At 36.7% G+C, this 27,666-nt stretch overlaps 1 protein-coding gene across 10 annotated transcripts in view; it reads right to left on the bottom strand.

Annotated features, from left to right (window-relative positions):
* The window catches only part of PPHLN1 (periphilin 1), a 175,103-nt gene that overhangs the window by 32,635 nt on the left and 114,802 nt on the right, over positions 1-27,666 (bottom strand). For 9 of the 10 annotated variants that reach the window (XM_027542616.1, XM_027542606.1, XM_027542609.1 and 6 more), the window contains one exon: positions 27,485-27,625. In XM_027542616.1, coding sequence (XP_027398417.1) covers positions 27,485-27,625 — 141 coding nt within the window. Of the gene's footprint in view, positions 1-24,396; positions 24,514-27,484; positions 27,626-27,666 lie in introns of all 10 variants that reach the window. The other variant, XM_027542611.1, reaches the window with a different exon arrangement.

Raw genomic sequence — 27,666 nt, 5'->3', positions numbered from 1 at the left:
AAACAAACCAATTTTTTAAAAGTTGGACAAAATATATAAATAGACATTTTTCCAAAAAAGACATGCAAATGTTAACAGGCACATGCAAAGTTGCTCCATATCACTAATTATCAGAGAATGAGTGAGTGAAAGTCACTCAGTCGTGTCCAACTCTTTGTGACCCCATGGACGATACAGTCCATGGATTTCTCCAGGCCAGAATACTGGAGTGGGTAGCCTTTCCCTTCTCCAGGGGACATTCCCAACCCAGGGATCGAACCCAGGTCTCCAACATTGCAGGCGGATTCTTTACCAGCTGAGCCACAAGGGAAGCCCAATCATCAGAGAAATGCATATCAAAACCAGAATGAGATACTACCTCATATCTCACACCTATCACATCTTTGGCTATCATCACAAAGACTATAAATAATAAATATTGGCAAGGATGTGGAGAAAAGGGAACTCATGTACACTGTGGATGGGAATGTAAATTGGTACAGCCACTATGAAAAACAGTGGTGGTTGGTAAAAAAACAAACAGAAAATAGAATTACCAAATGATCCCTTTTCCACTCCTGGGTATATATCTGAAGGAAATAAAAACACTAATTCAAAAAGGTACATGCATCCCAATGTTCATAGCAGCCATTAGTTACAACAGCCAAGATATGGAAGTAACCTAAGTGTTCATCAATAGACGAAAGGATAAAGAAGATGTAGTGCATATATATGCAAGAGAATACTACTCAGCCATAAATAAGGAAATTCTGCCATCTGCAACAATATGGATGGAGTTGGAGGGTATTATGCTAAGTGAAAGTAGTCTGACAGAGAAAGACAAATACTATATGGTATTACTTATATGTGGAATCTGAAAGCTACACAAACTGGAGAGTATATATATAAAAAAATAGACTCAGATACAGAAAACAAACTAGTTATTACCATGAGGAAAAGCGAAGTAGGGAGAGGCATGATAAAAGTAGGGGATTCAGAGGTATACTACTATGTATAAAATAAATAAGCTACAGGATATACTGTATAACAGAAGGAATACAGATAATATTTTATAACTATAAATGGAATATAATCTTAAAAAATTGTGACTCCTTATTTGTACACCTGAAACTTAGCAATAATACTGTATATCTATTATGCCTCAATTTAAAAAAATTCAGTCTAGAGTTTTTTCCCTGTAAGACAATCTCTGTAGAAAGATAACAAAATTCAACTAGAAATAATGTGCTTCACTGTACATTCATATAAAGACAACTATACAAAGAGACAAACTGCAAAATGTCTAAAAATGCATTTATATTGTCTTTTACAAAACACATACACACATAAAACAACAAGAACTTCTTCAAAATTTAAAGCAAAACTCATCCAGAAATGTTTCCATTCAGGATGACAATATTTAAGATGTCAAGAGGATTGCATATTACTAAGATGAAGCAATAATTAAAATGTAAACATATTGTATGTAAAACAAAGGAAAAACTTCCAGTTCTGCCTCTATCTGTAGTGTGTAGGTGTGACAGGAAAGCACCACATTTTTTCCTCAAATGCTGAATCATCTCCAGTGATTCAAGCCAGTATTTATCTCATATGACTCTTGTGTAACAGCTGCATTCTGTATTTTTCTTTAAATGCCACTATTTCAGTTATAGAGACAAAAGAAACCACAATAAATTGGAACAACCAAATACAACTTTAAAAGTCAAATTTTGACTATAACATCCTGTATTTCTGTCCAAACAAAAAAGAATATACCATTCTCCTTACATACTGAACATATTGTGAATTATCCATATGAAAATTAGATTAACTATGTTTTCTTAGCCTTCAAGTCATCATATGTGGATATAACTGCACAGGAAAAGCTTCAAATTGAAATCCTCCACACAATAAAAATTAACTTGTTACGACCTGAAAGAATAAGTCACAGATATTCCAAAAGAGAAAGGAAAAAAATGTAAAAAATTACTGTAGGTATCATTTATCATTTTATTTCTATAAAAAAAAGCTTTCATTCACATTGAACATAAATATAATCTGAACACAATTCAGTATTCAAAATTGAAAAGAAATCTTAAGTCTCCAACTCTTGAAAAAGTTCCTACAGATGCCACTATTATACAAAGATAGGCCATTAGCATTTTAAATGTCCATTTTTACTTTGTCTTATAAAAATGTGTGTGAAAGAAATTAAATTGTTAATAGGATGGAAGGGCAATATGGCAGAGTGATGGAGATGATGGGTTTTAAGGTCACGGAGTCCCTAGGTTTGGGTTGCTATGTGTCTCTGGGTGCGTTACATAATTCTGTAAGCCCAACTTGCCTTATCTGTAATGTGGGAACTATAACAGGATCTTACAGGGCTTTTGTACAAGTATCAAAGAACAAAAAAGATACTTAATACTCAGAAACCATTCACTCAACAAATATTTGAGGCCTACTAGCCAACAAATTTTTGAGGACCTACTATATACAAGCCCCGTACAACTGGCAAAGAAACAAGAAACAAAAGAAAACGCACAGTCCTATCCTTAGAAAGCTTTCTTTTTAGTGGGAAAGATATACAACAATATGTATAAAAACATATAAACGTATGTATACTCACAGGAAGTGTTATAATGGTTCAGTGATGGAGAAACTACTTTGATTATTCAGGGGAATAAAAAAATGTTTTAGTTAAAGGGTAGTAGTTTTATAATGGCACCCCACTCTAGTACTCTTGCCTAGAAAACCCCATGGATGGAGGAGCCTGATAGGCTGTAGTCCATGGGGTTGCTAAGAGTCGGACACAACTGAGCGACTTCCCTTTCACTTTTCACTTTCATGCTTTGGAGAAGGAAATGGCAACCCACTCCAGTGTTCTTGCCTGGAGAATCCCAGGGATGGGGGAGCCTGGTGGGCTTCCGTCTATGGGGTCACACAGTCGGACACGACCGAAGTGACTTAGCAGCAGCAGTATTCAAGTAGGGTCCTGAAAGATGAAAAGCCAGCAACAGCATTCTAGGCAAACCTAACAGCATTAACAAAGGCCACCCAAGGTGGGGAAAGCATGTTCTATAAGAGGTAGTACAGGGCCTCACAGATGGCGCAGTGCTGCCACCTGCCAATGCAGGTGAATCCATTGCCAATGCAAAGAATCTACCTGCCAATGCAGGAGACGCAAGAGATGCAGGTTCAATCCCTGGGTTGTGAAGATCTCCTGGAGTAGGAATCGCAACATATTCCAGTATTCCTGCTTGGAAAATTCCATGAACAGAGAAGCCCAGTGGGCTACAGTCCATGGAGCTGCAAACAGTCAGACATAACTGAAAACACATACACAAACACACACACACAAAGACATGACTGCAGTACAGTCATAAAGGTAATATGCACAAAGGTGATATGAAAGAAATATGAAGAGAGAGGTAGTGGGAAGAACCAGCAGATCTCGATAGCCACAGTGAAGACTTCACATTTTTACTTTGAAATACTACAATGGGAAGGAAACCATTATATTGAACAGGTTTATATATCGGGGAAAGAACCACAGCAACATGTTATTTGGCTAAAAGATTGGAATTCAAAGCATTCTGGGGCATTGAAACTTGTTTTTGTTTGAAATACTATTGTTTGTTCCTTTCAGGTGGAAAATTCTAAAATACATTAGCTGTTTCCTGCCTAAGGCTTATATATATATATACTTAGGTCTTTAATTCAGAATGCTTTGATTTTCAACATTGCTAATTTATCAGAGAAATGAAAATCAAAACGACAATGAGGTAGTGCCATAATTATACTAGTCAAAATGGCTATCATCAAAAAATCCATAAATAATAAATGGAGAGGGTGTGGCGAGAATGAAACCCTCCTACACCATTGGCTGGGAGGTAAGTTGGTGAACCACTATGGAGAACAGTATGGAGGGTCCTTTAAAAACTATTATAAAAATATAGCTACCATATGATCCTGCAATCCTACTCCTGGGCATATATCTAGGTAAAAACATAGTTCAAAAGAATACATGCACGCAAATGTTCATTGCAGCACTAGTTACAATAGCCAAGACATGGAAGCAACCTAACTGTCCATCAACAGAGGAATGGATAAAGAAGATGTGGTACATATATACAATGGAATATTACTAAGCCGTTAAAAAGAATGAAATAATGCCATTTCAGCAACATCAGTGGACCTAGAGATTGTCATACTGAGAAAAGTCAGTCAGACAGAGAAGGAGAAATATCTGATGATATCACTTACATATGGAAACTAACAAACTCACAGACTTAGAGAATGAACTTATGGTTAGGAATGGGGAGAGTGATACTTAGGGAGTTTGGATTGACATGTACACACATGACATGTATTTAAAATAAACTGAAAAAGAACAAATACATGTTTATGTATAACTGAATCACTTTGCTATACTCCAGAAACTCTCATACAACACTGTTAATCACCTATATTCCAATATAAAGTTAAAAGTAAAAAAAAAAAGACATCTCAAAAATACTAAAAAACTAAAATACTTTTTTCTTTTCCTCCCTTTTAAACACATCATGATTAGGACTTCCCTGGTGGTCCAGTGATTAGAAACTGCCTATCAATGCGGAGGACACAGGTCCAATCCCTGGGCCAGGAAGACTGCGCGTGCCGTGAGGCAACTAAGCCTGTGTGCCACAGCTACTGAGCCCATGCACCCTAGAGCCCATGCTCTGCAACAAGAGAAGCCACTGTGATGAGAAGCCCACGCACTGCACTGAGAGGAGCCTCCACTCACTGCAGCTAGAGCCTGTGCACAGCAACAAAGACTCAGCACAGCCAAAAGTAAATGAGTAAATTAATAAGTAAGTGCTCTCTTAAAAGAAAAAAATCACGATCAACAGCCATGCTAAGTTTAGCCATGCTGCTAAACTTAGGACAGTAAGTTCACTGTTTTTCACTTGCCTCTTCTATGTTGTTGAGCTAACAATATGTAATTGTTCAAAATCCTGGGCAACAGAACTGATAAAACTTCCTGGCATATAAATAAATGAGTCAAACCGTGAAGAGATTAAATTTCCTTTTTTTTCCCCAATAAAATCATCCACCTTCACCATCTATCAGTGATTGTTTAGAAATATCTAAGGCGTCCTTACTTGGTTAACTATGGATAAACAATCTAGTTTGGTTTTCCACTCTTACTCAAAGGACACTGTAAATTTTTGGAAAAATTCCAAAACTGCAGTTATTTGATCCATCACAAACTCTTTAATCTCCCTGTTGAGTTCCATATCAAAACACACCATTCGATGTACTCTACGCCCTCTCCTTGCCTGACTCAGCAACTCCACTGCTCATAGGATTATTCTCCATATCCCTCTTCCCCTTACTCGAAGCAAAAATGCCTCTCAAATTCCAGTTGAGCTATTTCAAATCCTAAAAGATGATGCTGTGAAAGTGCTGCACTCTATATGCCAGCAAATTTGGAAAACTCAGCAGTGGCCACAGGACTGGAAAAGGTCAGTTTTCATTTCAATCCCAAAGAAAGGCAATCCCAAAGAATGCTTCAACTACTGCACAATTGCACTCATCTCACACGCTAGCAAAATCATGCTCAAAATTCTCCAAGCCAGGTTTCAACAGTACGTGAACTGTGAACTTCCAGATGTTCAAGCTGGATTTAGAAAAGGCAGAGGAACCAGAGATCAAATTGCCAACATCCACTGGATCATCGAAAAAGCGAAGAGAGTTCCAGAAAAACATCTACTTCTGCCTTATTGACTATACCAAAGCCTTTGACTGTGTGGATCACAACAAACTGTGGAAAATTCTTCAAGAAATGGGAATACTAGACCAGCTGACCTGCCTCCTGAGAAATCTGTATACAGGTCAAGAAGCAACAGTTAGAACTGGACATGGAACAACAGACTGGTTCCAAATATGGAAAGGAGTACATCAAAGCTGTATATTGTCACCCTGCTTACTTAACTTCTATGCAGAGTATATCATGCGAAATGCCAGACTGGATGAAGCACAAGGTGGAATCAAGATTGCCGGGAGAAATATCAATAACCTCAGACACGCAGATGACACCACCCTTATGACAGAAGTGAAGAAGCAAAAGTGAAGAACAACTAAACAGCCTCTTCATGAAAGTGAAAGTAGAGAGTGAAAAAGTTGGCTTAAAACTCAACATTCAGAAAACTAAGATCATGGCATCTGGTCCCATCACTTCATGGCAAATAGATGGGGAAACAATGGAAACAGTGAGAGATTTTATTTTAGGAGTTCGAAAATCACTGCAGACGATGACTGAAGCCATGAAAATAAAAGACACTTGCTCCTTGGAAGAAAAGCTATAACCAACCTAGACAGCATATTAAAAAGCACAGACATTACTTTGCCAACAAAGGTCCGTCTAGCCAAAGCTATGGTTTTCCCAGTAGTCGTATATGGATGTGAGAGTTGGACTATAAAGAAAGTTGAGTGCCAAAGAATTGATGCTTTTGAACTGTGGTGTTGGAGAAGACTCTTGAGAGTCCCTTGGACAGTAAGGAGATCCAACCAGTCCATCCTAAAGGAAATCAGTCCTGAATATTCATTGGAAGGACTGATGCTGAAGCTGACACTTCAACACTTTGGCCACCTGATGTGAAGAACTGACTCGGAAAAGACCGTGATGCTGGGAAAGACTGAAGTTGGGAGAAGGGGACAACAGAGGATGAGATGGTTGGATGGTATCACTGACTCAACAGACATTAGTTTGAGTCAACTCCAGGTGTTGGTGATGGACAGGGAGGCCTGGCGTGCTGCAGTCCATAGGGTCACAAAGAGTCAGACACGACTGAGTGACTGAACTGAACTGAAACTCATTTTCTTTCCACCTCAAAAATGCTGCCACTTTATTCTCCTTTGCCCTAGTCCCAGGAAAAAAGGTTTCTCTAAATTTTGAAGGTTAAGTCCTTCTGTCTCTGCTACTGATAGCCTCTCATGCTTTATCAATTATTTCATCTGTTTTTTATCTCATTCTCTCTCCTATCACCTTTACCCTTTCACAACTGGTTAAAAGTAAGTAAGTAAATAAATAAATAGGGGACTAAGTTGTGTTTGTTCTCCTGCCACCTGCTCTTACACACTCCATTGCTGGCTCCACCAATCTAAATCAGGCTCTCACCATCCCCTACCTAAAGAGTAGCCAAACAGTTGTCCACAGCCAAACCCATCTTCCAAAAAAAAAAAAAAAAAAATCATGATCCTAATTCTCATGAATTTGAAATTCATCCATAAACCATACTGCCTATCAATAGAATTCAAACTCTTTTTTTTCCTGGTCCTTAAATTTTTCAACAATCTGGCTAAATTTTCAACCTGGTTGAAAATATTTTTCCTGGTTAAATTTTTCAACCATCTCTCCTAGAAAACTATCTTGGGCTTGCTATCTTTTCCCTACCAAGAAATTTCTATAAAATACAGTCTATAATCACACCCTTTCTCCTGCTACCTTAGTCTGCTGTCTTCTACTTGGAGACTGTGCCCTTTAACTTGTGGGATCTACACTAACTCTGAATGGTTAACTGCAGTACAGAAGTGGATTGCAGCTCATCAGTAGCCAACTGAAAAGATACTTTCTTCATGATTTGTATCTTTATAACAAAACTCTAATCAGAAGTTTAGCACTTTTCTGAGTTCTCTCAGTTGTTTTAGCATATAACTGAACTCAATGAGATTAGGGAACACCTAAATTTGCAGCCAATTTGTAACAAAGTGACTGGGGATCAGTTTGTTACCAGCCACCCAAAGTACAGCCAGCTGATATCTAAAGTAAGGACAGTCTTATTGGACCCTTTAACTCTTGGAGTCTGCACTAACTCTGGGTGGTAAGTGACAGAACTGCATTGCAGTACACCAGGTGGGACTGAATACAAAATACTTCCTTCCAAAGTCTTTCCATCAAATCAAGACAAAGTTCTTAAGCCCATTACTCAAGACTATTCAAAATACTTCTAATACACCACAGGAAATAAAATTCTGTCAACACCTATTCTACGAAATCATTGCAATAAATGCTGTGACTGGGAAAGTGAACAGGAAAATGAAGGGTATGGGGGAGAGATCAAAAAATATTCATGTAGAGATGGCCAACAGGGACATAAAAATGCTCATCATTGCTATTAGAGAAAAGCAAATCAAAAGCATAATGAGGTACCACCTCACATTGGTCAGAATGGCCATCGTTCAAAAGTCTACAAATCATAAATGTGGAGACCGTGTGGAGAGAAGGGAAGCCTCTTACACTGTTGGTGGGAATGTAAATTGGTGCAGTCACTTCAGAGAACTATACAAAGGTTCCTTAAAAAATTAAAAATAGGGCTACCACATGATCCTGCAATCCCACTCCTTGGCACATATCTAGAGAAAAACATGGTCCGAAAGGATACACGCATCTCAACGTTCACTGCAGCACTGTTCACAACAGCCAGACATGGAAGCAACCTAAATGTCCATCGAAAGAGGAATGGGTAAGGAAGATGTGGTACAGAAATAAATGGAATACTACTCAGCCATTAGAAAGAATGAAGTGCCATTTGCAGCAACACTTGGAGATTATCATACTAAGCGAAGTAAGTCAGAAAGAGAAAGACAAACACCAAATGGTATTACTTATAAGTGGAATCTAAGATATGACACAAATAAACTTATCTAAAAAACAGAAACACACTCACAGACACAGAACAGACTGTGGTTGCCAATGGGGGTGGGGTAGGAGGGAAGGACTGGGAGTTTGGGATTAGTAGATGCAAACTGTTATATGAAAAACAACACACGTGTGTGTGTGTGTGTGTGTGTGTGTGTGTGTGTGTGTGTGTGTGTGTATAACTGAGTCAATCTACTGTACAGCAGAAATTAATACTGTCAATAAATTTTTTAAAGAAATACATCAGCTATATGTCAGTAGAAATTTTTTAAAAAGCAGAAACCTAAAAAAAATTCATTTAAAAGCATAGCTAAACTCTTAAAATAAGTAAGAGGAATTGCCAGAAGTCATAAATGAAGAAAGAAAAGAAGCAAGAAACCAGAGTGCTGTACTAGTATCATGAGCCATGGCTGCCCCCGAAGAGTCAAGAACTCAAAGCCTGGCAGGGAATGAGAAACACAACTTCTGGCTCATTCAAGACAGAACTGGATTTAAGCCCTCTGTATAAAGCTAAGATTTTTGCGAAAAGGTTGAACTAGAAAAAAAAAACAAAAATCACTCGTCAGTAAAAGAAAATGACAGGGCAACTTCTCTGCCCTGGTCTGGTCTCTTGAGGTGAAGAGATGCAGTTTCCTCTGAAAATTCATAAGTGCAGTCTCCCTTCATATGCATTTGAAGTTCTAAATATAATCTCACAACTCCAAAATACATATTACATGAGAGAACATGCTACCATAAGCAAGAGTCAGCAGAAACAACAGCTGGATTAAAGACCTGAGACTTCAGATATTAAAACTACCAGTTATAGAAAATAAGATGTTTAAGGAAATGGAATGAAAACATAAGCAATAAACAATCTAATTCTAGGAAAATATATTAAAAAAAATCAAATTGAACTTCTAAAAGTAGAAAATATTAACTGAAATTAAGAACTCAATGGATAGATTGAATGACAAATTAGATACAACTGAAGACTTAGAGGTTGTAAGTAATAACCTATATTATTAACTGAACAAAATACCCATAATAGCTACTAGAAAAAGATAGACAAGATGAAGGAAAAATTTAAGAGAAATAAAATATGGGATGAAAAAAGTCTACCTATGTCCAACTGCAGTACATAAAAATAGAAACAGAGGATACTCAAAATTCAAAGAGTTAACAATTTATAATTTTCTAGCTCTAATGAAAAATGTAAATCCTCAGAAAGCATAAATTATCTTACACAGAACAAATTTTAAAAACATCCATATCTAGACACATTACAGTGAAACTGTACTTAAATAAATTTTAGGATAAAAATCTCTTCCTCATCCCTTCACAGACTGTTGTAAAGATCTATTTTTTCACATTAATAATAGTTTTTATATCAATCTTCTAGTATATATATTTTAGTCACAAGTAATAAATGTATAAGAAATCCTCTCATAGAGGATTATAGTATATGAAAACCAACGAAATCTGTCTGTATTTTTTCAACAAAATGAATGAAGATGGTTTTCTTTCTTCCTTTAGCTCCCAATCTCTTGAAGTGAAAGACTCCTGAAGCTAAAATGGCAGAAAAAAACTATATGGCAATGCTTCTAGTTTCATTCATTCAACTATTAAATTACTGTGAATCTACTGTAGGCAAGGAACTCTGGATGTTACAAAGGTGATTAATTGCTAACTATCCTTTTAGCCTATTTAAAAGATAAACAGCACCCTGGTTGAACATATGCTAACTGTGAGTAGGAGGAAAAGATGTTACTAACTTTTGGCTGTGTAACATTCACAGGCAAACAACAGTTGGCTGTGCAACTGATGAATTCAGTGAATAAAGTTTTAGCATAAATAAAACAAAACTGAGAAACATAAACATGCTGCAAACAACCTGCCCTCCCTTAATACCTGGTTTCAACTAAAAAGCCGATGAATTTAATATTTTTTATACTTTTGCTTTACACGACACTCCAGCCTCTTTCACAATTACAATCATTAAAAAAAATGGAATGGAAAATATTTTTATGTAAGAACAAATTCTAGTAAGAGAGACTCACTAGATGAAAGCGACAGGAGGGGTCATTTTTGTCCTCCTTGACTTCAATGCCATTAATTATAATTTCAACCCATCCACAAAGGTTATAATTTAATATACAAGACTACCAAAGGAACAGATTATTTTTCAGTGTGATTTATAAGTTACCTGGTCAGAGGCTGGGTATGTATCCTCAATTTCTATTTTTATGTACTCCAGTTGGACATAGGTAGACTTTCTTCATCTCTTTCATTTTCTTAATTTTTCTTTCATCTTTTTCTATTTGAAATTATGGGTATTTTGTTCTTGTAAGCACACAAGATTTAACACTTTTTTCATCTACCATAAAGAATGGTACAAAGCAACAACAGCAGTCATGTTGATACTGACAATACACTAAGCAACTTAAATAAATATGCTCATTTAATTCTACCTTTACTATGAAGTGGGAATATCACCATCCCCAAGGAAGTATTGAGGAAAAAAAGCTGACTTTTCCAAATAAGCACAGCAATTGGATCGACTGGGATTCAAGCCAAATCCCCTAATTCACAGTTCCTACACTACTCTGACTTCTAAAATACTGCAGCTGCACTGCAGTAATGCTCCACAAATCCTTCTACTAAGTATACAGAAGTGTGAGCACTAGAAACTATTGAGTCATTGTTCTTCAGGTAGAAGAAAATGATCCTTGATGGAAGTTGGAGATGTAAGAAGCAATGAAAATAACAAAAGGGTAAATACTAAATGAACATTAACTGCATAAAATACTATTAAGTATCTGGTGGGATTTAAAATACATATGGGAGTAAGATACTAACTAAGTCAAATCAATCAAGAGGAAGTTCAATGGAGTTCAAGTACTCTAAGATGCCTTCACTGATCATGAAGAAGTAAACAGTACTATTTTATATTAGACTTCAATAAGTCAAGGATGTATAGTGTAAAAGAATGTACAACTACAAAGAAAATGGGAGGTGAATAAATTTAAACATTCCAAAGAAAGGAAAAAGGACTATGAAATAAGAACTACTAAACATAAATATATCAGCAACTACAGTAAATGGAAATGATTCAAGTAAAAAATATATATCAAAATGAATTTTTCAAAACTCAACTATATATGTTTCGGAGAAGGCAATGGCACCCCACTCCAGTACTCTTGCTTGGAAAATCCCATGGACGGAGGAGCCTGTTAGGCTGCAGTCCATGGGGTCGCTAGGAGTCGGATACGACTGAGCGACTTCACTTTGACTTTTCACTTTCATGCATTGGAGAAGGAAATGGCAGCCCACTCCAGTGTTCTTGTCTGGAGAATCCCAGGGACGGGGGAGCCTGGTGGGCTGCCGTCTATGGGGTCGCACAGAGTTGGACACGACTGAAGTGACTTAGCATATATGTTGCTTATAAGAGAAAGTTATTTCTCTTGAATACAAGATAAAAGTAACATGATAAAAAAAGATTACATACCAAAACTAACGTAGATAAACATGAGACGTTCGAAATTAAGGGCACTACTTCATAAAGATTTAAAGTAATTCTAAACTTATATGCAATTTGCCTTCTCTGAATTTACATCATAGCCTTAATATATAAAAGGAATAGAAACATTTAAAAGAGATATGAGAATCCACAAACGTATTGAAGGTTTGACACAACTCTTTCAGAAACTGTTAAGACAAGCAAAATCAATAAGGATATATGATTGACATAATGATAAACTAGCTAACTGACATACTAATAAAACAATGAACTCAACAAAGAAAAAATACACCTTCTTTTCAAGTACACAGAACATTCAGAAAAACTGACTATGTGTATAGACACACTGTAAGTTACAACAAATTTCACAGGACCAAAATCCTAAAGAATATGTTTTCTGACTACTGACTACAGTGGTTTTGAATTTGAAATGTTTGTTTTTTTTTTAATCCACAAAATTGCCATAAGTTCAGAAACTAAGAAATAGTCTAAATAACTCTAAATAAGAAAACTCCACGGAACATTAGGAAAACATTCTAAACTGCATGACAATAAACATCAAACTTTGGAAGGTGAGTTAATGTCATGTTGAGAGGGAATTCATAGGCTAAAAGAAAAGCTACAAATCAGTAAGTATCTAGTTAAAAATTTTTTCAATACCAATCTAACCAAAAAATATAGAAGAAAAAAACCAATAAAGGCAGAACATAATGAAATATAAATCAAAACAAGAAAAAAAATGAACAAAACCAAAAGCTGGTTCTTTGAAAAAGACTAGTGACTCAACTTCCAATCAACAGAACAAAGTAGAAGTGACAGACAGTATGTGAACAGAACAAAGAAGGTAGCAAAGTATTACTTTTCTTCTCTCACTCTTGGGTCACTAGCTCTAGGGGAGGCCATAATTCCACATAAGGAACTGAAACTCATGCCAAGCCTACATGAGTGAACTTGGAAGTGGATCTTCCTACTCCAGTCACATCTTGAGAAACTACACTGTTTGTTATCAGTTTGACTGCAACCTCTTGAGAAATGCTGAGTGTGGATCCCAACAGGCTTTGTCTTTTATACCTGAGAACTTAAGAAACCAATTCTAAAGTTTCTACAGAAATTCACAGTTCCAAGTACAGGTACCCATGAGGAAAAACAAACAAACAAACAAAACAGGGAGAATTAGCTCTACTGGATATCAAAACTTATTATAATTCTCCAGTAATGACACAGTGGTACTGTTGCAAGCATCAACAGACCAATGGAATAAAAAAGAGACCATAAACAGATTCACACATATATGGACACCTGACTTACTACACAGGTGTCAGTGCAGAACAGTGAGGAACATACGGTCTGTCCAAGAGATTCTTCACGGTCAAATGGATATCCACGTGGAAAGCAATGAAACTTGACCCCAGCTACACTTAACATACACTATACATAAAACCACTTTCAGATGGATTGTAACTCAATGTAAAGGACAAAACAGAAAAGCTTCTAGAAGGTAATAAAAGAGAAACATATCTTAAATAGCAGACAAAAGATACTGCTTTTATTTAGTTTTAGAAAAAGACTAAAAAGTCTGGACTAGATTAAAAGTAAGAATTTTTATTCCTCCAAAGACATCAAAAGAATGAAAAAGCAAGCCACAAAATGGGAAAAGATATCTGCAACACATGTAACTAACAAAGGGCTTGTATTCAGAATATATAAAGAACTTCTACAAATTAGTCAAAAAAAAAAAAAAACAAAACAAAAGAATTCAACAGGAAAACAGCAAGAATCTCAACAGGTACTTTAAAAAAGAGGAAATCCACGGGCCAATAACTATATGAAAATATCCTCACCATCATCTGTAATCAGGGAAATGCAAATCAAAACCAAAAGGAGCTACATTACAAATAATAATATCAATGAAACTCACAAACACAATGCTGAACAAGACATTAAGCACAAAATAACATATACTGTAGAATTCTATTTATGTAAAGCTCAGAAACAGATAAAACTATACTACAGTGTTAGCAATCAATATACTGGTTACTTTGGGAAGGGGGGGGTAGTGATTAGGGAGGATGTACGAAGGAACTCCTGGGGGGCTGGTAATCTCTATTTCTTTCCTTAAATGGCAGTTTTCACTAGTGTCTGCTTTGTGAGAAGTCATTTAGGCTAACAATTGTTTCGAACACTCTTTCTGTACATGTGTTATACATCATTAAAGTAGAGCACATTAGGAATCATAGCAAGAGTTTAACATAACTGAACATCAGCTAACCAGAAAATTGAATGATGCCAAACTACTCATTTCTCCCCCATTTCAGATAACTGAGGGATTCAGTTCTGAGGTAGACAAAAAAAATCTCTAAATATTTGGAGAAACTCTTCTGGCAAATTCAAATAAATAAATAGAAATAAAATAGAAATGATATACAATGTATTATCCAATTTCCTGTACTATTTTCTTTAAAAGCAAAATTTTAAAAAGAGGAAGAATAAGGGGAAAACCAAGATAACAATGTAAGTGACGCCCAACATCGGCTCATTTCTAATGCTTATTTTCAAATTATCTTTAAGTAGAAACGTAAGGTTATCTTAGCGCAACTTTTAAAACACCTTCTCTAAATGAATTGAAAATATCAATTAACTAATATTGTACTCAGCAAATGAATGTTTAAAACAGACAAATTTGTTATCTCCTTGCACAATACCTGAATTAAACAACAGTTAAGAGAAGACAGCAGATGTTATAGGAGGGATCACATCTTAAAAATAAGGGATGACAAATGAAGGAGGAAATATAAGAACAATTTATGTTTTAGGAATGGGGAGGGAAAGCAGGGAATTCTAAGAAGGAAACATTAATCTTTTATGGTACTTCTTATGTCTAGAAAAATAGATAAGGTTAGTGAGATTTTAAAAAAGCAAGCCAAATGGAAAATGTGAAAGGAAAATTAAAAAGCCCTCCAAAATAAACAAAGTATTTCATATTAAAGTTTTCACATTTCATTTTTAACAAATAAAGGGGAAAGCTCCCCAAAACAAAACAGAATAAAAGGGCAAAAGGTAAACAGCCCAAATCCTCACACCGATGAGAAAACAGCCTCTCAGAGTTAAAGTTATACAGGAAACTTGCTATAAAATATTCCTAAGAGGTAATGTGAAAGTAGTCAGTATTTCAAGGTTGCAAAAGGACAAAGTAATACTAAACAACAATAACCATTTGTGATTTCCAACACATAAAGGGCTTTCACATGGAAAGTGACATGGAAAGTCATGCAGTCCTGTCTGACTCTTTGTGACCCCATGCACTATACAGTCCATGGAATTCTCCAGGCCACAATACTGGAGTGGGTAGCTCTTCCCTTCTCCAGGCGATCTTCCCAACCCAGGTCTCTCGCACTGCAGGCAGATTCTTTACCAGCTGAGCCACAAAAACTTATTAATTCAGCAGGAAAACAAGAAACTAATCTCATTTAACAAATGAGGAAAAGGCTCTAAGATGTTAAAGCACTAAATGGAAGCATCCAGCATTTTCTGTCACGTTGGAAATGTGCCTAATGTGAAGTACTCAGAGACTAAGTAAAATTGTCAACTTACAAGAGAGGAACTGAAGAGCAAGTGACACTAATTTGGAACCACTAGCAAAAATCCTTATCTAACACTGGGTGACAGGAAACAAAGGAGGTAAGAGAAGGAAGCTCATGCATGGGCTTATGCCATGGGGAATACTTGTATTGGGTACTTTTGTTTAAATGATGACAATCCCAGGGATACGGTCCAGGATGGTCACATCTCCTCTGGTACTTACAATATTTTATATGGGTTTTATAAGACTTGGTATCTGTATTGTCCAAATTTTATATTTTATATAAAAATAGTACCTTAACAGACCCCATATCTATATTTACGGATTTATATCAGGTATAAATACCTTACTTTTCATTAAACATAGAGGTGGAGACACTTGGCTTTGACATATCAAACATGATACAAATTACCTTCTGAGACAGCTTTCAGATAAAACTCCCTCGTGGCGTAGATAGTACAGTAAAGCATTTGCCTGCAATGCAGGAGACCTGGGTTTGATCCCTGGGTTGGGAAGATTCCATGGAGATGGAAATGGCAACCCACTCCGATATTCTTGCCTGGAGATCCCATGGACAAAGGAGTCTGGCAGGCTACAGTCCATGGGGTCCCAAAGAGTCAGATACGACTGAGCAACCAACATACCTACACCCTTTAAGTGAAAACTTTACACTTAATGTTTCAGCAACAAGTGTCTACAGTAAGCAGATGAACATAATATGACTGATAAACTAACTTTCCAAAAGCTCTGAAATTTAGCCAAAATAAACAATTTATTTTCAATGTGTTTTGGGAATAAGAAATTTTTCAGAGGTAGATCTCAAATGAGTGTATGTTACTAAATCTGTATATATGTTAAGTCCGAATAAGTGGTTGGTAATAACAGACTGTTAAATACAGTAGGGTAGACTTGATGTCTAGACAAGATAGTGACGAGAGCTGCACTTTTACAAAGTTCGTTACTTGCTCTGAAAAAAAAAAAAAACAAAAACAAAGAATGTTTCTGTTATGTAGGGTATAAAATGCTTAGATCATGCATACACAAGATAGAGTTGCCTCTGTTTGAAACAATTAAATTTTAACCCATCAAGTGTTAAAGTGACTCTTTTCCATGTCTCCCAATCTAGTGAACCTTTTAGAAAGATGGTACATTTGATTAATTTTCAAGGCTTTTCACTTTAAAAGTGAAACAAAAATATTCTATTTTATACTGAGAGCACAAGAGCAAGAGCTGGTGAGAGGACTGTGAAGAATCAGCTATACAGAGAGATGGTGCCTGAAACGAGACACTCTAAGTAAAAAGAAGATGGCCATAGGCAGACAGTGATTAAATGGAGTATGTTATTTACAAAGAAAACACTAACTGCACAATTAATTATCTCAACATGTACCAATTGATCACTGACTGATGCATAGCAATGACAAATATTTGAGTTTTTGGAAAGCATTTTAATGTAAGTACTCTATGTCCTCTGTCATTAAGAGGCTTAAAAAACAATCAACACCTAAATTTTCTAGGGTTAAATCTGAAATTAGCTTTTTTATGTACTCACATAATAGTATGTACAAAAGAAGCACTATTTAGCCTTTAATTTTAATACAATTTAGATTAGGAAGAGACCAAATATAAGAGGTCAGGGGCGGCAGCCGAGAGGAGCAACCCCACGTCCAGGAAGTGCCGGCTGCACGGGCGCAGGAGGGCCAAGAGGAGCTACTCCATGTTCAAGGTGAGGAGGGGCGGCCGTGAGGAGATGCCCCTCGTCCAAGGTAAGGAGCAGCAGCTGCGCTTTGCTGGAGCAGCCGTGAAGAGATACCCCACGCCCAAATAAGAGAAACCCAAGTAAGACGGTAGGTGTTGTGAGAGGGCATCAGAGGGCAGACACACTGAAACCATACTCACAGAAAACTAGTCAATCTGATCACACTAGGACCACAGCCTCGTCTAACTCAATGAACCTAAGCCATGCCCTGTGGGGCAATCCAAGATGGGCGGGTCATGGTGGAGAAGTCTGACAGAATGTGGTCCACTGGAGAAGGGAATGGCAAACCACTTCAGTATTCTTGCCTTGAGAACCCCATGAACAGTATGAAAAGGCAAAATGATAGGATACTGAAAGAGGAACTCCTCAGGTCAGTAGGTGCCCAATATGCTACTGGAGATCAGTGGAGAAATAACTCCAGAAAGAATGAAGGGATGGAGCCAAAGCAAAAACAATACCCAGCTGTGGATGGGACTGGGGATAGAAGTAAGGTCCGATGCTGTAAAGAGCAATATTGCACAGGAATCTGGAATGTCAGGTCCATGAATCAAGGCAAATTGGAAGTGGTCAAACAGAAGATGGCAGGAGTGAACATCGACATTCTAGGAATTAGCAAACTAAAATGGACTGGAATGGGTGATTTAACTCAGATGATCATTATATCTACTACTGTGGGCAGGAATCCCTCAGAAGACATGGAGTACCGATTACGGTCAACAAAAGAGTCTGAAATGCAGTACTTGGATGCAATCTCAAAAACGACAGAATGATCTCTGTTCGTTTCCAAGGCAAACCATTCAGTATCACGGTAATCCAAGCCTATGCCCCAATCAGTAATACTGAAGAAGCTGAAGCTGAATGGTTCTATGAAGACCTACAAGACCCTTTAGAACTAACACCCAAAAAAGATGTCCTTTTCATTATAGGGGACTGGAATGCAAAAGTAGGAAGTCAAGAAACACCTGGAGTAACAGGCAAATTTGGCCTTGGAGTACGGAATGAAGCAGGGCAAAGATTAATAGAGTTTCGCAAAGAGAACGCCCTGGTCATAGCAAACACCCTCTTCCAACAACACAAGAGAAGACTCTATACATGGACATCACCAGATGGTCAACACCAAAATCAGACTGATTATATTCTTTGCAGCCAAAGATGGAGAAGCTCTATACAGTCAGCAAAAACAAGACCAGAGGCTGATGTGGCTCAGATCATGAACTCCTTATTGCCAAATTCAGACTTAAATTGAAGAAAATGCAGAAAACTACTAGACCATTCGGGTATGACCTAAATCAAATCCCTTATGATTAGACAGTGGAAGTGAGAAATAGATTTAAGGGACTAGATCTGACAGATAGAGTGCCTGATGAACTATGGACTGAGGTTCATGACATTGTACAGGAGACATGGATCAAGACCAGCCCCATGGAAAAGAAATGCAAAAAAGAAAAACGGCTGTCTGGGGAGGCCTTACAAATAGCTGTGAAAAGAAGAGAACCGAAAAGCAAAGGAGAAAAGGAAAGATATAAGCATCTGAATGCAGACTTCCAAAGAATAGCAAGGAGAGATAAAGTCTTCCTCAGCGACCAATGCAAAGAAATAGAGGAAAACAATAGAATGGGAAAGACTAGAGATCTCTTCAAGAAAATTAGAGATACCAAGGGGACATTTTGTGCAAAGATGGGCTCAATAAAGAAGAGAAATGGTATGGACCTAACAGAAGCAGAAGATATTAAGAAGATGTGGCAAGAATACACAGAAGAATGATACAAAAAAGATCTTCACAACCAAGATAATCACAATGATGTGATCACTCACCTAGAGCCAGACATCCTGGAATGTGAAGTCAAGTGGGCCTTAGGAAGCATCACTACAAACAAAGCTAGTGGAGGTGATGGAATTCCAATTAAGCTATTTCAAATCCTGAAAGACGATGCTGTGAAAGTGCTGCACTCTATATGCCAGCAAATTTGGAAAACTTAGCAGTGGCCACAGGACTGGAAAAGGTCAGTTTTCATTCCAATCCCAAAGAAAGGCAATGCCAATGAATGCTCAAACTACTGCATAATTGCACTCATCTCACACGCTAGTAAAGTAATGCTCAAAATTCTCCAAGCCAGGCTTCAGCAGTACGTAAACCGTGAACTTCCAGATGTTCAAGCTGGATTTAGAAAAGGCAGAAGAACCAGAGATCAAATTGCCAACATCCGCTGCATCATGGAAAAAGCAAGAGAGTTCCAGAAAAACATCTATTTCTGCTTTATTGACTACACCAAAGCCTTTGACTGTGTGGATCACAATAAACTGTGGAAAATTCTGAAAGAGATGGGAATACCAGACCACCTGACCTGCCTCTTGAGAAACCTATATGCAGGTCAGGAAGCAACAGTTAGAACTGGACATGGAACAACAGACTGGTTTCAAATAGGAAAAGGAGTCCATCAAGGCTGTATATTGTCACCCTGTTTATTTCACTTATATGCAGAGTACATCACGAGAAACGCTGGGCTGGAAGAAGCACAAGCTGGAATCAAGATTGCCAGGAGAAATATCAATAACCTCAGACATGCAGATGACACCACCCTTATGGCAGAAAGTGAAGAGGAACTAAAAAGCCTCTTGATGAAAGTGAAAAAGGAGAGTGAAAAAGTTGGCTTAAAGCTCAACATTCAGAAAACGAAGATCATGGCATCCGGTCCCATCACTTCATGGGAAATAGATGGGGAAACAGTGGAAACAGTGTCAGACTTGGTTTTTTTGAGCTCCAAAATCACTGCAGATGGCGACTGCAGCCATGAAATTAAAAGATGCTTACTCCTTGGAAGGAAAGTTATGATCAGCCTAGACAGAATATTAAAAAGCAGAGATATTACTTTGCCAACAAAGGTCTGTCTAGTCAAGGCTATGGTTTTTCCTGTGGTCATGTATGGATGTGAGAGTTGGACTGTGAAGAAAGCTGAGCGCCGAAGAACTGATGCTTTTGAACTGTGGTGTTGGAGAAGACTCTTGAGAGTCCCTTGGACTGCAAGGAGATCCAACCAGTCCATTCTAAAGATCAGCCATGGGTGTTCTTTGGAAGGAATGATGCTGAAGCTGAAACTCCAGTACTTTGGCCATCTCATGCGAAGAGTTGACTCACTGGAAAAGACCCTGATGCTGGGAGGGATTGGGGGCAGGAGAAGGGGACGACAGAGGATGAGATGGCTAGATGGCATCACTGATTCAATGGACGTGAGTTTGAGTGAACTCCAGGAGTTGGTAATGGACAGGGAGGCCTGGCATGCTGCGATTCATGGGTCACAAAGAGTCGGACATGACTGAGCGACTGAACTGAATTGAACTGAGATTATTCAGTCTAACTACTTATTTTGAGGAAGAAAATGAAGGAAAGTAGTGAGCTGCCCATACGTTCAAAAAATGGTTGACATGTAGAATTTAAATTAAAATAAAAACCATATATTAAGTAGATTGATCTAGACTGAGAGTAAAATTGTATTAACCTGTAACACTAATGACCTACATAGGCAACAAAATGATTTCTGAACTTGATTTTTATTAAAGTGGCTCCTATATGGCTAAGAAATAACATTTCCTCCATATAACAAGGTTGGCATAGATATGACTGAGTGTAAAAAATAATATTTTTACTAAAACAAATGTTTTAAGTCTTTGAAAGTTAAAAGAAGGAAAGAAGAAAAATAAGCAATCCCCTCTATCAATAGTCTCTGAGTACTCTCTGCTTTAGAACATTAGATTGGTACCCTCTCTGGATCTTAAATTATTCATGTGTACATTTTAACTGTAAGTTATCAAATAAATATATAATCAACCATTCTGTTAATAGAAAGACTTACTTACAGGTAGGAATAATCAGCTTTTTCATAAAACAGCTTTATATTATTAAGTAGTATCCTGAAATAGCCCGAGATCTTAAAAATGAATTTGCTTTCATGTACTTGTTCTCTTTTTAAATTATCCAACAAACAAGCAGAAAGATGAGATAGCCTTGTCCCCCTTACAAATGGTGATTTTCTGCAAACTGAGGAATACCATGAATAATGCATTTAAAGAATATTATCAATATTCTTTATACATCCCCACAATTAGACTGGCTTAGATATTATTAATTGTATCTACTAACATACTTTAAGAAAGGCTGACAAAGGTTGGTACAAGGAAGAAGTTCAGATTCTCTGCAAACTCACATATTACAGTTATTCTCAAACTTGGCAAGCCAACAGAACCATGAGAATTAAACAGATATGCTGCTGATCTCCTATGCAATTATTAAAACCTGCACAGCACCCCACAAGACCTAAACACAGAATATGATACTCACAGTATTAATGCAACTATTCCACACCCCAAACTGTTCATTTTAAATGTAGTACTGTTTATTTTAAACATACACATATATACTTTTTAATGTGTAGAAACCAGAGGATCTATACTTTGTAACATGGTTTCCAAGGGATTATAAATGTCTGTTAATAAGGGACTAGTTATATATATATACTAGTCACTAAAAAATATATAGTCACTAAAAAATACTGAACAGGGTGGACAGTATGCTATGGTATTTAAAGAAAAAGTATAGAGACACACACACCAACTTTTATCTCCACTCATCTGAATCAAACATGTTCCAGTTGTGTGTGTGTATGTATATACATATGTGCATACACACTGGGTATGTATACATGTACACACACATACACAAATACTGTATATAAACTCTGTATACACATATACATATATATCACTTACCAATTTATCTATACACTGAGAAAAGAAACTGGGCGGCTAAAAATTACAGGTGAAAAGGAAACTTGTTTTTCACTGCATAATCTCTTGTGCCTTTTGAATTTTATCCTTGTGTATTTTATCACTTAAAATACATTTTTCAATAGATGGGTTGGACAATATTTAAACTAAGCCAAAGGACATGCTTTTGATATATAACCATAACTTTAGTTCCTAATTAAACCTTATTGCTGTCAATATAATCAACTGCATATCTGAATAGAAAAAACTTTCATTAGTATTTGTTTTGGGTGATATTAAGAAAGTGTTACAACTTATCCAACTGAATACTTAAGGTCTACACATTATATTGCATGTTAATTATACCACAATTGAAAAACAGTATAAAACATCTTACATAAAAGGTGGTAATTAATCATTTTCAGCACACTAGAAGCTATGTGTGCATGCTAAGTTGCTGCAGTCATGTCTGACTCTTTGCAACCCTATGAACTGTAGCCCACCAGGCTCCTCTGTCCATGGGATTTTCCAGGCAAGAAAACAAGATCTCCTGCAGGAGATCTTCCCAATCCAGGATCGAACGTGCATCTCCTGAATTGCAGGGAGATTCTTTACCACTGAGCCATCAGAGACGCCCAGAAACTATGAAAGAACTTACGAAAATACAGTCACTTCCTTTCAATTCCTTATTAGTAAAATCAGCATCACCTGGGAGAATGTCAGACATTGCGTCTCAAGCCCCATTCCAGAACTACTGAATGAAAACCTGTATCTTAACAAGATCCCCCAGTGATTTACAATACATTGAAGTCTGAGAAGCTCTGACAACTTATTAACCAGAATATTTATGGCTGAAATCCATGAAACTCTTCTTTGTAAAAGCCCCCTACGTGTACAATAAAGGCAGAGAATCACGATATAAGCGCTGTGCCTTGAGAGTGAAGAGATGAAACGTTCTTTTTTTTAAGACTAGTTGGCATGGCAAAAGAACTCAATAATCTTCAGCTTCCAATAGCTCAGCTGGTAAAGAATCTGCTTGCAATGCGGGAAACCTGGGTTCAATCCCTAGATTGGGAAGATCCCCCGGAGAAGGGAAAGGCTACCCACTCCAGTATCGTGGCCTGGAGAATTTCATGGACTATACAGTCCATGGGGTCTCAACAAGTCAGACACCACTGACTTTCACTTTCACTTCATACACCCACTATCCTTATACTACTTCATTAAGTACCTATTTCTCTACAACCTTCTGTGTCCTTAGGAGGATTTTAGCCACCCAGACACTCTCAGTCATATGATCTGCTAGGTCAACCATGTACATGCACACTCTTTGTCTGTATGCATGTATATACACACGTGTGTATACTCACTGGATTCCATCTGAAGAAAGAGGAAGATAGAAGAAACTAAGTCCGATCTTGCCAGTGGGATTACAAGTAGACTTAAATATTATATGCCAGGATCCCAAGAAAACAGAGGATCTCACTGAGAGGCTATGTCTAAGCACAATTTTATCAAAATATGAGGGATTTTGTAAATCTAAAATAAGACAATTCCAAAGAGTTAAGAGTAAATATTGTTTTATCCCTCAAGGTACAGTAGAGCAAATAAGTTATGTAATAATAGGGGATTTCAATTTGTGTGCTTCATTCAAAATAACAATTTGTTAAAAGACAAGATTCCTCACTAGTAATAAAGCAAGGAGTAGGATGCACTTTCTGGAGAAGGTGATGGCATCCCACTTCAGTACTCTTGCCTGGAAAATCCCATGGACGGAGGAGCCTGGTAGGCTGCAGTCCACGGGGTCGCAAAGAGTCGGACACGACTGAGCGACTTCACTTTCACTTTTATGCACTGGAGAAGGAAATGGCAACCCACTCCAGTGTTCTTGCCTGGAGAATCCCAGGGACGGGGGAGCCTAGTGGGCTGGCATCTAGGGGGTCACACAGAGTCGGACATGACTGAAGTGACTTAGCAGCAGCAGCAGGATGCACTTTCAAACCAAATAGTTCAGTTAATAGTAGGTATGTGAGGGCTTGTGGGATATACTACAATTAAGAGGTTAATGAAATTGTAAACACCTGAACCAGAATATGAATCACCTATAATTTTGTAGGTTAGATCTCTCTAGGAATTACCATAATGACTGAAGAAGTTCTGAAGTTTGCCCCTCAAAGCTCAGAAGCCAGGAAGCCTAGGAAAGTACTTCGGCAATTGAATGTAAACAGTGGCCCAAATTGGTTAAGAGGAGATATCTGGGGAAATAAAAATAAGGGGGAAAAGATACACCACAGAATCCAAAGCATCAGGATGATAAATGTGCTGGAGCAAGAGAATGAATCATATTCACTAAAAGATATTCATTCACGTGAAAGTGAGATGATTCAAATGATCTCTAGCAACACAATATTCAGAGACGCAATCTGAGGTCTTCTGGCTCAAAGATTTTAGACCAGTAATTCTCTGCCATATGATTACAAGCTGTAAGCTTTTTAAAAAGACACCTGTACCTCTATCCTACTGAATTATTATATGCCCAAGAATGAGATGGCAATAAAATGGCAAAGAACATAAATCCACTCTTATTGAAGTGATTCTGATCCAATCTGTTTCCATATACATGACTTTAAACAGTAAATAAGCCACATTTGTAGGCCATTTGAATTAAATTTTAGCATGAAGATTTAGCTTATTATATATTGCAACACTGCCTCAAGTGAATGACTTTCTTGGGATTCAAGGGCTGAAGGACCTAATTTATAGCCTTCAAAAAATTATACGTGGATATTTATCTTTATATGAGAATATACTGTACTAGACATACAAGGAGAAAAAGCAACTCTGCTATAACACCAACATTTACATTCCTACATTATTCTAAGCTTGATCTGTTGGCCTCATCTATGCAGGCCCTTTTGGGGGAGGCTATTATTCATACTGTAAATCATGCAGTATTTCAAGCATATGGAAAAATATAAAACCTTTATAATATTCCTATCCATCTGTTCTTTAATCTCTAAAAATAAATGCACGAAACTTGGAAATGGAAAAAACGGGAAGCAAACCCCCTTAAAACTAACTTTTTCATTTTCACTATAATGTTAAGATAATTATTTGTAAAATAATTATGTATTATTATTTCCTAGCTTTGTGACATTTTTGAGGAATTCTGGATTGATTTTCTTGTCAATATATGAAAACTAAAGTACCCTAGCCAAAACATGGTAGCTACATTCCAATATCTAATATCATTAAATTCTTTATTTTATAATGGTTTTACTTCTCTAATGATCAGAATATAGTAATGACCTTTTTCTTTCTTTAGGTCATCTCTCCTTGCACAATATGCTTCAGTATCAGATTTTTCATGTGTTTGAACAATAGGCAGATGAAAACAGAAATAGTCATACTTACATGTCAACCATATATGGGTATCTATAAAGTATATACTGGTTTCATACTAAATTTTGTGTGCTGCCAAGCTGGGCTCTACCTCTGAGTAGTCAAGATCAAACAGATCAACTATGATTAATAACAAGAGAAGATAGCACAAAGATTAAAAAACAACAACCCAATACTCCCTTCTAACAGGGAGGTCAGTCAAGTTTTTCTACCAGTAATATTCTTAAGAAAAATCTCCTTTAAAGAACTGCAATTCAGGTGGAAAAGAAAAATAAGAAAGTAATTAATTCATTTAACAATCATTTATCAAGCACTTACTACTAAGTGCTGGGCATAGGTACACTGTTAAGTGGTCAGTTTAAGATACAGCCTCGTTTCAAGTAACTAAGAGACTATCCATACAACAAATATTTCTTGTGAGTCCACTATGTGTCAATCACTGTCGTGGGTAATGATGGAAGATAAAGCAGTGAACAAAACAAAGCCCTCGCTTTCATGAAGTTTCCGTATGGTAAAGGAGACAAGCAAACATATGTCAAATGGCAGAGGGGGGAAAAAGCTAAAAAGAAAAGTAAGTGAAAGTAAAAAGACAATAATAATGGTATACATATTTATGCTGGAAGATACACCTAGTGAGAAAACTATTTTACTCTCATTTAATTGATATCTTTAAAGGTGCTAAACTACCTTTCATATAGCCAAGTTAAACAGGATTTTCTCAGTCTCCATTTTCCTATACTCCTCCAAGCATCTGACATTGCTAACTAACTCTGTTTTGAAACTCTGTTGGCTTACTGACAAATTTCCTATCTGGGTTCTTATCTTTTGCACTAGATTGGCATCAATATACGCTACAAATTATATCTAGGATTTAAATAAGATCTTGTATTTAACCAAAGGAAATAGATTCTAATTGATGTGGAAATAGACAGCACCTTGCAAAAAGGTTTAATTTTGTTCTTAATTGCCAATAGTTTTTAGAAGATTCTATAACAATATAACATGTATTCAAGCCATTAGAGAGTAACAACATCAAAAACAAACAGCTGTACAACATTACATTTTATAAAGTCCTTTTATATTTACTACATTTAATTCTCATAAAGTGATAATACCCTATAAGGTAGGTAATATTTCCATATTGAAACACTTTCAACTTTTATATGTATAATGAGCATATGTGAGGAGGATTAAAGAGGAAAGGGCTGCTACATTTTAAATCTTAGGAAAGACAAAGCCTCTAGGCTTATTCCATTCCAAAATTATATTTCACACTGTATTAAGACATAGATGGAAGGTTTTATCCTATGATGATTCCTTAAGCAATCTATTCAATCTATGAAAAATAAGATCCTGAGTTTTCAAAATGATATCATTAAAAATTAGATTTAAATGCCTATCCTTTACTTTTTATTTAATATTTGAAAAACGATTAAAGGTATAATGAAAACCATTAAGAAACATCTGTATTTCCAGTATTCAAAAATAACATTCACTAACATTCTGGTATATTTAGTATTTCTTTCAACTCATCTCTATTAAGTTCAGTAGTTTTTTAATTGCTCCACACTAACTAGAATACTCTCTAAAACAGAAGCTTGCTTTTTATTAAAAGAAAAAAAAGCAAGCAGGAGTGGGAGACAAAATTGATCACAATTACTGTGAAATCAAATCGAACACTTTTTAGAATTTTTTAAATGGTAATTTCAGGGTCATAAATGAAAAAAGATAAAATGAAACATATTTATTCAATAAATATTTACTGTAACTACTGTGTACAAAATGAACAAAAGATTTTGTACTTTAAGCAGACTGGATTCTCACCTGTTCAATCTCTTTGGTTTTTGTTGCTATTGCTTTAGAGCGACTGGTTAGCTGACTGTCTTCGAACAATTCTATGCCATCTGTTGCATTTGACTCAGGTTCTACTGGATGGTCAATGAACAATGGTGCTGTGGATCCCGCCTTTAGAAGAAATTAGAAATCTTTCATTACTTTCTTAAAGG

Source organism: Bos indicus x Bos taurus, chromosome 5 (assembly GCF_003369695.1).
Source record: "Bos indicus x Bos taurus breed Angus x Brahman F1 hybrid chromosome 5, Bos_hybrid_MaternalHap_v2.0, whole genome shotgun sequence".
Taxonomy (NCBI): Eukaryota; Metazoa; Chordata; class Mammalia; order Artiodactyla; family Bovidae; genus Bos; species Bos indicus x Bos taurus.
This window is presented reverse-complemented; position numbering and strand designations above follow the sequence as displayed.